This window comes from Triturus cristatus, chromosome 2_1 (assembly GCF_964204655.1).
Source record: "Triturus cristatus chromosome 2_1, aTriCri1.1, whole genome shotgun sequence".
Taxonomy (NCBI): Eukaryota; Metazoa; Chordata; class Amphibia; order Caudata; family Salamandridae; genus Triturus; species Triturus cristatus.
The window spans coordinates 493,030,430-493,044,971 of NC_140581.1; the positions used below are offsets into that span (position 1 = coordinate 493,030,430).

At 44.5% G+C, this 14,542-nt stretch overlaps 3 protein-coding genes across 5 annotated transcripts in view; 1 reads left to right on the forward strand and 2 right to left on the reverse strand.

The window, feature by feature from the left end:
- TNPO1 (transportin 1) overlaps nucleotides 1–14,542 on the reverse strand; it is a 1,554,860-nt gene that overhangs the window by 400,113 nt on the left and 1,140,205 nt on the right. The window lies entirely within an intron of this gene.
- On the forward strand, nucleotides 2,788–4,872 carry LOC146865530 (uncharacterized). Of its 2 annotated transcripts, none has more exons than XM_085632346.1 (2): nucleotides 2,788–3,463; nucleotides 3,580–4,872. In XM_085632346.1, exons 1-2 carry the CDS (start codon nucleotides 2,813–2,815, stop codon nucleotides 4,228–4,230), a joined length of 1,302 nt encoding a protein of 433 aa, XP_085488472.1. In that variant the 5' UTR covers nucleotides 2,788–2,812; the 3' UTR covers nucleotides 4,231–4,872. The 2 variants fall into 2 exon arrangements, with proteins under 2 accessions (XP_085488472.1, XP_085488473.1); XM_085632347.1 differs by having other exon boundaries at nucleotides 4,291–4,872.
- On the reverse strand, nucleotides 8,724–10,808 carry LOC146865531 (uncharacterized). Of its 2 annotated transcripts, none has more exons than XM_085632349.1 (2): nucleotides 10,133–10,808; nucleotides 8,724–9,305 (listed from the first exon to the last, which is right to left on the reverse strand). In XM_085632349.1, exons 1-2 carry the CDS (start codon nucleotides 10,781–10,783, stop codon nucleotides 8,841–8,843), a joined length of 1,116 nt encoding a protein of 371 aa, XP_085488475.1. In that variant the 5' UTR covers nucleotides 10,784–10,808; the 3' UTR covers nucleotides 8,724–8,840. The 2 variants fall into 2 exon arrangements, with proteins under 2 accessions (XP_085488475.1, XP_085488474.1); XM_085632348.1 differs by having other exon boundaries at nucleotides 8,724–10,016.

Below are 14,542 nucleotides of genomic sequence, written 5' to 3' on the forward strand. Positions count from 1 at the left end.
GCATATGGCCCACAACTCCAAGAGATTATTGTGAAACTGGGTCTGGGCCAGACACCAAAGACCTTAGCTCTCACCCTCTCTGAGGTAACCTCCTCAACCCAGCAGCAACGAGTCAGTCACCACAGTGAGCTCTGGGCGATTTATGGAAAGGGATCTACTGCCAATCAGACTGTCGTCGAACATCTACTACTACACTTTTTTTGACATCTCCGAAGATAACTGGATGGAATTTGACAGGCTCCCTTGGTGCTGTGGCCACTGAGACCCCACATGTTCCACCTGGTGTAATCCACTATCAGGATGCAAGAGGTGAAGTTTCAGAGCCACTCTCTCTGAGATCCAGGACTGAAAATTAAACATTGTGATCATAGCTTAAATGTCCTGGACTTGTTGATCCAGAGGGAAGGCTTGAAACTGATGAATGGGAGTCTCTGAGAAAGAGTTCAGTGTGACTTTACCAAGTTGATCGAAGACCCCAAATATTTTAAGAGGCCTTCCGTTGTCTGAAGGTAATTCACAACTGAGTGGGGGAGCCCACCTTCAACAGCCAGTCGTTGAGTTAGGGAAAGACTAGTATACCCGACCTCTGAATATTGCAGCCACCACCACCATCACTTTTGTGAACACCCAGAGGGCACTGCTGAACCGGAGCACGGAAAACTGAAAATGCTCTTGGCCCACTTTGTTCCAAAGCTGATGACTGTGGACTGCAGGACAGGGATGTGAAACTGGCATCACACAGGTCTAGTGCTACCATCCAGTCTCCTAGATATTGGGCAGAAAGCACCCGGGCCAATGTGACCATCTTTAATGTTTCCATTTCAGGAAGAAGTTGAGGGCACAGGTCTAAAATAGGACAAAGGTCTCCATCTTTCTTCGGCACCAGGAAATAACAGGAGTAACATCCAGTCCCTATTTCGGATACTGGAACCCTTTCTAGGACTCCTTGTGAAAGAACCTTGACTTAGTGCTGCACAATAGAGAAATGGTATTCAAACAGCTGCTCTGATGAGGGTGGACTATGCTGTGTATCTGACAAGAATGGCAGAGCACATCTTTGTTGAGCAGTCTGATCACCCATTTGTCAGACGTATGCTCCGCCACCTGTGGAGGTAATAACTTATCCTGCACTCTACTGGGCAAATAAAGCAGTTTGTGTGTGGTGTCCTTGGCAAAATGTTGCCTTTGAGGGCCTGGGCATTGATGACTGGATTTTTAAAATGGACCAGGTTGCAGGAACTCCATCAGTACTGTCACCTTGACCTTAGTAGATAGCAGATGTAAGTCGAGAACATTGGCACCATGCTGCACAGCTACAGTAAAAGAGATTGATTCTCTGGGACTCACCCCAGTGGAGTCAACCAAGCCACTGGTCTCCTGAAGGTCCATCAAAACATTCCTATCACCATAGTAGTGCAATGTGCCATACCAAACTTCTTGGCACTCTTACCAGGTTGGTTATTCTCCGAATCCAAACCCAAAAGATTTGGGAGTGCTTGAGGGTGACTCCTGGGAAGTGGAAGAGTTTTTTCAGAATCAGAAAGAGGTAGGAGCAGTTGCGTTTGAGTGTGCATGTAAAGCAACTTTGGTTGTGGCAGATTTGTCTCTGAGTCAGACAAGACAATTGGGTCCTTCTCCACGTCGGATCTGGGGTAGTCATGGAAAGAACTGGAGTGGAATGTGGTACTGAGTTCGATGTTGGCATGGTCGTCGGCTCTGGATGCCAGGTCGGGTCCTGCTGCAGGGTCAAGAGGCACAAACACTTTTAGGCTGAATCCACAGATGGTAATGCCGCTGGAGCCTTGAATACGTGTGATTCAAAGGCATGACAGAAGGAGTCGGAAGGGTGCCAAAAATCCACAACATGGCCACCTTGAAGCCACCACTTGTTGAGCCTGTGAAGTCTGAAAGAATTGAGACCAGTTGTGGAATCGGCTTCTCTGTCGAAAGTAGGGACTAAGAGGCACCCATGAAGTCTCTGCTCAAGAGTGGCGAGATTAAGAATCATCCTGCTGCAACTTGGGATTCTTCTTTGTTTTGAACTTACTTGAAAATTTGAAATGGGATGAAGTTCTTTCTCAGGAGAGGATCCATGCCTTCGACTGGGAGTGGCTCTTAAGTGCCTTTTGTCTAGTTCTTGGAATAGGCTGATGCAGGCAGCTGTGAACTGAGCCTTCATAAGCCTAAGTACAGAAATACATGGGGAACTTGTCTAAGGAGGAAAGCAGCTTCCAGCACCAGGCAATTTGTAAGGATCTGAGGGACAGGCGTCAGTCCAAATGGAAATGCAATAATTTAATAGCATGGACTTGCCATTGAAAATCTCAGGTACCGCCTGTGATTTGAATGTATAGGGACATGAAAGTAGTATAGGTTGTATACTACTCGTCACCATGTATTTTTTGACAGGTGGCCACGCCCCTTTGACCACGCCCCTTTGGTCCGTGTGTCTATATTGGACGTGTTCCAAGTCTGATTTTAATCGGGGTTTTAATCGGTCCTTATAACGTATTGATAAGATTATAGCATTTTATTGTTTTATAGGTCGTTATTTTGTGAATCATGGCTTATAAAATGATACGGCGATGAAATAAAAAAAAAAAAATAAAAAAAAAAAAGCGTATAAAACGATAAGTTAGGATTTGTGAATCAAGGCTTATAAAATGATACGGCGATGAAATCATAAAGCGTATAAAACGATAAGTTAGGATTTGTGAATCAAGGCTTATAAAATGATACGGCGATGAAATCAAAAAGCGTATAAAACGATAAGTTAGGATTTGTGAATCAAGGCTTATAAAATGATACTGCGATGAAATCAAAAACGTATGAATCGACCACGCATGCAGGAGGGTTGCTAAGAAGTGGGGGTAGTGTGAAATACGAGTCTACAAACATACCGCGGGGCGTGTCTAGTATGTTCACAGAGGATATAAGCCAGCATTCCGAGGACCGTGTGTTAAGAAACCCCCGCTTTTTTCCGACAAAGAAAAGCTCGAGCTTTAAGACAACTTTGAGAATGTCTTGCTCTAGCGTGGAAGCGGGGCCCCTTGGAGAAACTATAACAGCGATGCTGAAGGAAGCGGCAAATGCTGCAGACGACGCTGCAGAACTCGACGATAGTGATAAGGAAAATTGCGCGCCAACAACGCCTGCGGGTACTACGTCGGAGATGTCGTCGGCGATGCTGAATAAAAAGCCCGAGACAGACGTCGAGGCATCGGCTATGCCGAATATAATGCCCGAGACCGGAGCCTGCGAAGAGGCGGTTGGTGGCGTTGCTAAAATGGCGTGCAATACCTCCGATGCTACAGACGGCGGTGGAAGAGCGGAACCAAGTGAAGATGACGAGGGTATTGACCTGCAAGAGCCTGAACCCGAGGACTCCAGCGACTGTACAGAGATGGATTCCGGAGAAGAATCTGTAAACGAAACAGAAAAGTGCGAAGTTGGAAAACGAAAAGTAAGTACGAACCGCAATTTTTCGGCAAATCCTCTGGGGTGTTTAAGAGTGTGATGATGAGGCGTGTAGTTGTGAGGAAGGCTGAGGTCGAAAAACCCCTTTTTTCTTTTTATCAGCAAAAGAGAGGAGGAGGAGCCCCAGGCGACAAAACCGCTAGCACGACTATGGAAGTCACACAGCCATCGCTACGTTTTTCATGTCTCTGCTGCTCAAGACAGAAAAAACTTGCCGTAACGCATAAAAACTGCAGCTGTAAGCGCTTAGACGCAATTGTACAATTTTGTCGTGGTGAAAGTTGGAGCACGGATCGATATCGCGGACTTTTGACAGCGATAGCCGCGATCATAAAATTGTGCTTAAAGGCGGGGTGGTACGACGAATGCGAAGGTTGTAAAATTGACGACCCGAGTCAGTTGCATCACGACTGTCTCACGACGGGTGATGAATATGAAGACAGTTTGATACGGAAACTATGTTACAAGCTGGACCCCTATAAGATTATGGCGACGTTGGGGGCGGTCTATGGCTTGAAAGAAATGTCAGTACCCGAAGATTGTAGTAAGATGATTGCGAATGTTTTAAAGTATATTAAGAGAGTACAGTCCCCATCAGAGCATGTGAAAAGTATGTATGAAGCGGGTGATGAAGACATACGCTTGATAATGAAACAGCATTTGAGAAGGAAGAATTACCGTAGATATTTTAAGATCAAGTATCTTTACAGGAGTTTAAAACCGAGGAACATGACATTTCTTAATGTAGAGTAAATGAAAACATGATGATCTTCGCGATTGCTACTATTATGTATGTGTGTTTTTCCGTTGCAGGAAAGTGTGTTTCGACACATGGTTGAGATCGGCGTGCGACCGAGCGTTAGATGCCTGGAAGACGCTTTTTATTTTCTGATCAGAGCAAAGATGGCGTACCCCAAACCAGTGTTTCGCCCGACCGCGCTATGTCGTAACAAGCGATGTGAAATCATCGAAGAGCTTGAAAAAGAACTGGGTCAGAAACCTAGAGGCTTTTACGACGTTGAAAAGAGCAAAATCTTCTTGGGCGCTGACGACGTGCTCGAAGATTGCATCGACAATTATATCAGGCGGACATTTTGCACCCTAGGAACTACTCTGAATAAGAAACAGTTTTTCAATTTCATGAATACAATATCTGATTTGTTTTGTCGAGCCTTCTTGAAGGGGCGTGGGGAGGATGTAAGAAGACTGGTACCGTTCATAGCTAGCAAAATCCAAATATTGATTCTACGTCACGAGTTTTTGAGAGCATTGTGTTAAATATCTATGTTTTTATCGTTATTATCGTTTATAGCGCTGTACATTCCTATATTACCAGTTTAAATCATACACTGTTTAATTCGTGTGTTATTAAATAATCTACTATTGTAAAATAAACCGGCTTCTAGTTCTGATTATTTGATAAAGAAAAATAATAAAACAAAAGTGAATTAATAGAATAGGGGGGCGGGAGTAGGGGTTGCGGTATTTTAGTTCAAGAAGCGCTACGATGCAGAAGCTTTTCAAAAGAGTTTATTACAACCCCTCGAAAGTTGGTAGTTTTGGCGGTGTAGAAGCCTTGTACAAGGAGAGCAAAATCCACAACGACGGTGTTAAAAGAACACAGGTACGCGACTGGTTATCGGGCGAAGATGCCTACACGCTACATAAGGGGTCGAGAAAGCGCTTTCAAAGACGGCGTGTGATAGTCAGCGGCTTAAATCATCAATGGCAAGCGGACCTTCTAGACGTCCGTGAACATGCCGCGGTTAATGATGGTGTAAAATTTATATTAACGGTGATAGACGTACTGTCAAAGTATGCATTCGCCGTTGGCCTGAAGGAAAAATCGGGGAGCTCGGTCACAAAAGCCTTTGATTACATTTTCAGCAGCGGGAGAATTCCTAAAAAGTTACAAACAGATAGAGGAAAAGAGTTTGAAAACAAGACGCTAAAAGCTCTGCTGAACAAGTATGGTGTAAAACATTTTGTTACAAACAACGAAGTGAAGGCGGCGATTGTAGAAAGATTCAACAGAACTCTCAAGGCACGAATTTGGCGGTATTTTACAGCGTACAACACATTTCGTTATATAGATCGTTTACAAGATTTTATTGAAAGTTACAATCATAGCTATCATAGAACCATTAAGACGTCCCCTGTAGAAGTATCCCCGCAAAATGAGTTGAAAATTTGGAGAACTGTGTACGGGTCCGTGTTCACCAACAACCCTGTTTCAAAAAACACTCTCAAAAAAGGTGATCATGTTAGGGTATCTAGATGCAAGGGGGTATTTCAAAAGGGGTATGAGCAGACTTTTACAGATGAGATCTTTGTGATAGACAAGATTTCCAAGCATTCAGGCGTTACAGTTTTTAACTTAAAAGACTATGCTGGGGAGGAGGTCGAAGGGTGTTTTTACAAAGAAGAGCTGCAAAAAATAAAACAGGATCAAGATCGTGTGTACCGTATTGAGAACGTTTTGGCAAAGAAGGGGCACGGGGCACAAAGACAGTGCCTAGTTAAATGGCGGGGATGGCCTGATAAATTTAATAGTTGGGTCTCTGAGAGTGAATTAAAGGATATACAAAGTCTACAACAGCGGATATAGGCATTTAGGTACCGCGGAAGCGCCATGGAGGTCGGACCTTTTTATCTGACGCTCCCGAGTAACGCGTCTTTGGACACTTTCCCTAATAACAAAATTTCAAATTTTACGGTGAAACTAGCAAAACCTATTCATCTACAAGGAGATTGGGAGGTGGCCCTAACAGAAATTCAGTACCCGCACACGTGGGACACTTTTGAAACAGAGGATGTTAGATTTACGGTGGTACGCAAGAAGGAAAGCGCCCACGAACTTTCTTTCCCGCCGGGGCACTATGACAACATACGAGACATTGTAGAAGTAATGAATAAATCCATTGGTAACATATCGGAACTTGTTGACCTTAGATTAACGTATGAACCACGACTTCGAAAAGTGCAGTTGAGGAATGCTCAAGACTATGGTATTTTGGTGCGTGAAAAACTGGGGAGAGTGTTGGGGCTGACGCCTAACGTTCACCACTCTTCATCAGCGGGGAAAGCCTACACGGATGTACACGGCGGATTTTATATGATGTTTGTATACTGCGACGTGATAGAGCATCAGAGAGTGGGGGATAGCTACGTGCCTCTCCTCCGGTGCGTGGAAATCACAGGCAAGAATAATAGCATGATAAACATCATTTACACCAAAAGAGATTATGTACCGATCAGCAAAAAACATTTTCACACAATAACTTTGGAACTGAAGGACGATTTGAACACTAATATAAGATTTAAAGTGGGTAAAGTCATAGCGAAGCTTCATTTCCAAAGTTATTGTGTGAAAATGTTTTTTGCTGATCGGTACATAATCTCTTTTGGTGTAAATGATGTTTATCATGCTATTATTCTTGCCTGTGATTTCCACGCACCGGAGGAGAGGCACGTAGCTATCCCCCACTCTCTGATGCTCTATCACGTCGCAGTATACAAACATCATATAAAATCCGCCGTGTACATCCGTGTAGGCTTTCCCCGCTGATGAAGAGTGGTGAACGTTAGGCGTCAGCCCCAACACTCTCCCCAGTTTTTCACGCACCAAAATACCATAGTCTTGAGCATTCCTCAACTGCACTTTTCGAAGTCGTGGTTCATACGTTAATCTAAGGTCAACAAGTTCCGATATGTTACCAATGGATTTATTCATTACTTCTACAATGTCTCGTATGTTGTCATAGTGCCCCGGCGGGAAAGAAAGTTCGTGGGCGCTTTCCTTCTTGCGTACCACCGTAAATCTAACATCCTCTGTTTCAAAAGTGTCCCACGTGTGCGGGTACTGAATTTCTGTTAGGGCCACCTCCCAATCTCCTTGTAGATGAATAGGTTTTGCTAGTTTCACCGTAAAATTTGAAATTTTGTTATTAGGGAAAGTGTCCAAAGACGCGTTACTCGGGAGCGTCAGATAAAAAGGTCCGACCTCCATGGCGCTTCCGCGGTACCTAAATGCCTATATCCGCTGTTGTAGACTTTGTATATCCTTTAATTCACTCTCAGAGACCCAACTATTAAATTTATCAGGCCATCCCCGCCATTTAACTAGGCACTGTCTTTGTGCCCCGTGCCCCTTCTTTGCCAAAACGTTCTCAATACGGTACACACGATCTTGATCCTGTTTTATTTTTTGCAGCTCTTCTTTGTAAAAACACCCTTCGACCTCCTCCCCAGCATAGTCTTTTAAGTTAAAAACTGTAACGCCTGAATGCTTGGAAATCTTGTCTATCACAAAGATCTCATCTGTAAAAGTCTGCTCATACCCCTTTTGAAATACCCCCTTGCATCTAGATACCCTAACATGATCACCTTTTTTGAGAGTGTTTTTTGAAACAGGGTTGTTGGTGAACACGGACCCGTACACAGTTCTCCAAATTTTCAACTCATTTTGCGGGGATACTTCTACAGGGGACGTCTTAATGGTTCTATGATAGCTATGATTGTAACTTTCAATAAAATCTTGTAAACGATCTATATAACGAAATGTGTTGTACGCTGTAAAATACCGCCAAATTCGTGCCTTGAGAGTTCTGTTGAATCTTTCTACAATCGCCGCCTTCACTTCGTTGTTTGTAACAAAATGTTTTACACCATACTTGTTCAGCAGAGCTTTTAGCGTCTTGTTTTCAAACTCTTTTCCTCTATCTGTTTGTAACTTTTTAGGAATTCTCCCGCTGCTGAAAATGTAATCAAAGGCTTTTGTGACCGAGCTCCCCGATTTTTCCTTCAGGCCAACGGCGAATGCATACTTTGACAGTACGTCTATCACCGTTAATATAAATTTTACACCATCATTAACCGCGGCATGTTCACGGACGTCTAGAAGGTCCGCTTGCCATTGATGATTTAAGCCGCTGACTATCACACGCCGTCTTTGAAAGCGCTTTCTCGACCCCTTATGTAGCGTGTAGGCATCTTCGCCCGATAACCAGTCGCGTACCTGTGTTCTTTTAACACCGTCGTTGTGGATTTTGCTCTCCTTGTACAAGGCTTCTACACCGCCAAAACTACCAACTTTCGAGGGGTTGTAATAAACTCTTTTGAAAAGCTTCTGCATCGTAGCGCTTCTTGAACTAAAATACCGCAACCCCTACTCCCGCCCCCCTATTCTATTAATTCACTTTTGTTTTATTATTTTTCTTTATCAAATAATCAGAACTAGAAGCCGGTTTATTTTACAATAGTAGATTATTTAATAACACACGAATTAAACAGTGTATGATTTAAACTGGTAATATAGGAATGTACAGCGCTATAAACGATAATAACGATAAAAACATAGATATTTAACACAATGCTCTCAAAAACTCGTGACGTAGAATCAATATTTGGATTTTGCTAGCTATGAACGGTACCAGTCTTCTTACATCCTCCCCACGCCCCTTCAAGAAGGCTCGACAAAACAAATCAGATATTGTATTCATGAAATTGAAAAACTGTTTCTTATTCAGAGTAGTTCCTAGGGTGCAAAATGTCCGCCTGATATAATTGTCGATGCAATCTTCGAGCACGTCGTCAGCGCCCAAGAAGATTTTGCTCTTTTCAACGTCGTAAAAGCCTCTAGGTTTCTGACCCAGTTCTTTTTCAAGCTCTTCGATGATTTCACATCGCTTGTTACGACATAGCGCGGTCGGGCGAAACACTGGTTTGGGGTACGCCATCTTTGCTCTGATCAGAAAATAAAAAGCGTCTTCCAGGCATCTAACGCTCGGTCGCACGCCGATCTCAACCATGTGTCGAAACACACTTTCCTGCAACGGAAAAACACACATACATAATAGTAGCAATCGCGAAGATCATCATGTTTTCATTTACTCTACATTAAGAAATGTCATGTTCCTCGGTTTTAAACTCCTGTAAAGATACTTGATCTTAAAATATCTACGGTAATTCTTCCTTCTCAAATGCTGTTTCATTATCAAGCGTATGTCTTCATCACCCGCTTCATACATACTTTTCACATGCTCTGATGGGGACTGTACTCTCTTAATATACTTTAAAACATTCGCAATCATCTTACTACAATCTTCGGGTACTGACATTTCTTTCAAGCCATAGACCGCCCCCAACGTCGCCATAATCTTATAGGGGTCCAGCTTGTAACATAGTTTCCGTATCAAACTGTCTTCATATTCATCACCCGTCGTGAGACAGTCGTGATGCAACTGACTCGGGTCGTCAATTTTACAACCTTCGCATTCGTCGTACCACCCCGCCTTTAAGCACAATTTTATGATCGCGGCTATCGCTGTCAAAAGTCCGCGATATCGATCCGTGCTCCAACTTTCACCACGACAAAATTGTACAATTGCGTCTAAGCGCTTACAGCTGCAGTTTTTATGCGTTACGGCAAGTTTTTTCTGTCTTGAGCAGCAGAGACATGAAAAACGTAGCGATGGCTGTGTGACTTCCATAGTCGTGCTAGCGGTTTTGTCGCCTGGGGCTCCTCCTCCTCTCTTTTGCTGATAAAAAGAAAAAAGGGGTTTTTCGACCTCAGCCTTCCTCACAACTACACGCCTCATCATCACACTCTTAAACACCCCAGAGGATTTGCCGAAAAATTGCGGTTCGTACTTACTTTTCGTTTTCCAACTTCGCACTTTTCTGTTTCGTTTACAGATTCTTCTCCGGAATCCATCTCTGTACAGTCGCTGGAGTCCTCGGGTTCAGGCTCTTGCAGGTCAATACCCTCGTCATCTTCACTTGGTTCCGCTCTTCCACCGCCGTCTGTAGCATCGGAGGTATTGCACGCCATTTTAGCAACGCCACCAACCGCCTCTTCGCAGGCTCCGGTCTCGGGCATTATATTCGGCATAGCCGATGCCTCGACGTCTGTCTCGGGCTTTTTATTCAGCATCGCCGACGACATCTCCGACGTAGTACCCGCAGGCGTTGTTGGCGCGCAATTTTCCTTATCACTATCGTCGAGTTCTGCAGCGTCGTCTGCAGCATTTGCCGCTTCCTTCAGCATCGCTGTTATAGTTTCTCCAAGGGGCCCCGCTTCCACGCTAGAGCAAGACATTCTCAAAGTTGTCTTAAAGCTCGAGCTTTTCTTTGTCGGAAAAAAGCGGGGGTTTCTTAACACACGGTCCTCGGAATGCTGGCTTATATCCTCTGTGAACATACTAGACACGCCCCGCGGTATGTTTGTAGACTCGTATTTCACACTACCCCCACTTCTTAGCAACCCTCCTGCATGCGTGGTCGATTCATACGTTTTTGATTTCATCGCAGTATCATTTTATAAGCCTTGATTCACAAATCCTAACTTATCGTTTTATACGCTTTTTGATTTCATCGCCGTATCATTTTATAAGCCTTGATTCACAAATCCTAACTTATCGTTTTATACGCTTTATGATTTCATCGCCGTATCATTTTATAAGCCTTGATTCACAAATCCTAACTTATCGTTTTATACGCTTTTTTTTTTTTATTTTTTTTTTTTTATTTCATCGCCGTATCATTTTATAAGCCATGATTCACAAAATAACGACCTATAAAACAATAAAATGCTATAATCTTATCAATACGTTATAAGGACCGATTAAAACCCCGATTAAAATCAGACTTGGAACACGTCCAATATAGACACACGGACCAAAGGGGCGTGGTCAAAGGGGCGTGGCCACCTGTCAAAAAATACATGGTGACGAGTAGTATACAACCTATACTACTCATGAAAATACTTACCCAGAAGATTCAGGGATGTGGCATACCTCCCTTCCTAACGCATCAACAGGTTAGCCTTGACAGTTACCCTTTGGAACACAAAATCAGAAATTCTTCCAACCTGAAGCAAGGGAGTAGCGCATGAGGGCTGCTGGTGAAATTCAAGATATCTTCTGGATGTCCTGGGAGCACAGATATTATTTCTCTATTATTTATTCGGACCTCTCACTGAGGAATAGAACTGACCATAATATGATTGTCTTGGGAGGCTAATAATGTCGTCCTTGGCCTCCTTTTTGGGAGAAGCTCCCTCTGTAGGCCTGAGGTTTCTGTGAACCATGAAAAGGAGGCACCTGAACAGTAGTATAGCTCCTAGGGAGCATGCTGTGTCTATGTCAGCCTTTATGTTCTGCAGGGAGCCTTTTACTTGTTTTCCAAACTGAATTTGGCCATCAAAACCTCTATTAGAAATATACATTGCCTTGTCAATGATGAAGGCTGATGCATTTGCACCCTTCATAGCTTCTTTCCTTTTGGAGTAAGGTTGCCAACATCTGGCAATGATATTTCCCAGGATTGCCACAGTATTTTCAGCTTATGTGGATATTGCAGCAAAGCTGACTCTGAACCCCAAATTATCTGTGTGTCTACGAGACAGGGCTTCTAGACCTACTGCTACAATGATGGAGAAAGTCTGCAGGGGGGCAGTTAAGCGTGCTGGTGCAGATTCTGGCACCCTGTACATCTTTTTCATGTAGAGTACGAGTGCCTGAACAGTAAGTGGTGTATGCATTAGTTTAAGCCCCTAGGACCAGAAGAAATCCATGACTGGAAGGGATCTTGTGGTTTTCTGGAGTTGCGTCACAGAACCACAAGAAGATCATACTGTTTCGCATCTCTTTCTAGGAGGACGTGTGTAGGAAAGAGCATCAGGAGCAGCAGATCGGTCAGCTTTGTTGCATTGCCTGCAGATTCAGGCAAGTGACTCCTTTATGCCAAGGGAGATTACTTTGGGTGTCCTTGATGCCCACAGGTCGGTTGAAGATCCTGGAAGAAGCAAAGATGGACAACGAAGACGACTTACAGAACAGCGAGACCAGAAGCAGCAGGAGTCTTCGTTGGTGCAGTCTTGGTTCCAGGCGAAGTCCAAGTGTCCAGATGGTCGAACAATGACGTGGTTTCAGGCTTGAGTCTGGTCCCATGACGAATCTGAGGAGCAACCCTCAGGTAAGCCCTTAGGTACCCTAGGGAAAGGGTTGGAACGACTCAGGGGTCCCTCCCAGAGGAGGGACTGGACATAGGGGAAGGTACTCCCATGTCCTTTGTCCAGTTTTGTGCCCAAGCAGGAGCTAAGGGCTCCCTGAACAGCTTAAACTGGAGAATGCAAGAAGGGCACCAAATGCTACCTTCAAAGCAGGCTGGTGACGCTAGCAAGCACCCCCCACCCCATCTCAATACACTAAGTCCTGTCTGGGCGGTGGTCACACCTCCCTGTGACAGGAAACCTATCGTTCTACCTTCCCCTGCTCAAGCTTGGCTCAGCAGTAGGAGGGCAGAATTGTCTCTGTGGTCGGCAGCAGCACTAGCTTGCTGACAGACCCTGAAAGGCTGTTACCGGTAGTACAGGAGGGTACCATAGGGAGCCCTATAGTACATGGGAACATGCTTTCAATGCTGGAATCAGTGTTGGGCTGTGATTTAAAAATGTTTTGATACCAAACATGACCAGGTTTGGTGCAGCCACTATATAGTTAGACATCTCATAATGACTGATGTCCACTATATGTATCAAAATGGCTGAAAGCACCTACAATGCCTGGAGAATCGACTATGGGGTTTGTAGGGGTGTCCTACTCATGCAGGGGCACCCTCACACTTGTAACCAAGCACCCTGCCCACAGGACTGTAGAGCCTGCCACACAGGGACATAGTATTTAAGTGCAGGGACCTCAGATATAAGGAACCTTATCTGCTGTGAGCGGTGCAAGCACCAACTCACACAGGCTGCCATGGCAGGCCTGTAGCACAAGTTACTACTTGTGTAACGATATATCTGTATGAGACATTAGTTAGTGATAGATTTCTTACCTTAGAATATCCCCAGGCATCAGACTGGATCCGGAAAGATTTCTGTAGCAGTACCCCTGCGCATCAGTAGGTGGCGTCGTGTGGCTTGGCGCCCGTCACTGGCGTCGCAAGCGCCGAGATGACGTCACGAAGACTACTTAGGTGCCACCCATGCGCGCTGACGTCAGTTCTGTACACGACTTTCTGCGCCAGGAACGCAGAGCCATGCAAGAAACTGACCACTGGTGCCATGAAACTAGGGCCCTGAAAGGGGGATGACCTTAACCCTAGAATCAGTTCGCAGAACGGGGAGGATGTGTGGGGCGGTAAGGAATCTATCACCAACTAATGTCTCTTACAGATAGATCGTTACACAAGTAGTAACTTGTGCATCTGAAAGAGACACGTTAGTGATAGATTCCTTACCTTAGACCAGATACCCCAGCAATACCAACCCCGGTGGAGGTTCTGCGAACAAGATTACACCAGAAAGTCACGGAGTTCAGAACGGCCAAAGAAGCCGTCTCTCCAGACCGGACTGTCAAGGCAGTAATGCCTGGTACACAATCTCAAAAAGGAAATTTCTGCTGTTCCTCAAAATTGAAAGAAGGGAGAAGAGTCAAGAGTAAGGCTAGGACCAATTGTATCCACTGTGTGTTGGAAGTTGGTAATCCATTTGTCGGATAATAATGCCCTCACACACCCTTGCAGGTGTCATGCTTCATCATATGGGCTGCTCCTCGTCGGGCCGGCGGTGCAATGCCTAACGGGGTCCCTTAATAAGGGGCACTTTGTCGGAGATCTTCAATCCGACTGCCGTATGGTGAAGTGCGGGTGAGGGGGCCTAAGTGGTGTAGATGTGACTAAGTGGTATAAAACAGGGTTAAGAGTGCCAGCTTGGAAAAAATTTTTATTCTGGGGGCCTCCTTCCCTGATTAAAAACGTGAAGATGTGGCACTCAACGGAGTATAATGTCTCATGTGTGAGTGAACTAAAAAATGGTCAACATGTTTCTCGCTATGAGTTTGTACACTCGCGATTCTTCAGGACCTCAGAAAAAACACTATCTACAACTAAAGAGAATGTAGTTATAACAGTATTCTAGACTGGATAGTGTCACGTCAGTTAGTGACTCTTATTTAAAATACCTGTCAGTGTCTGGTATTACCCTATTTAGTATCAGTTTAGACAGCAACAGTACTCGGTGGGTGTACATTGAGCTAGAATTCCTCATAAAGTAGAAACTTCA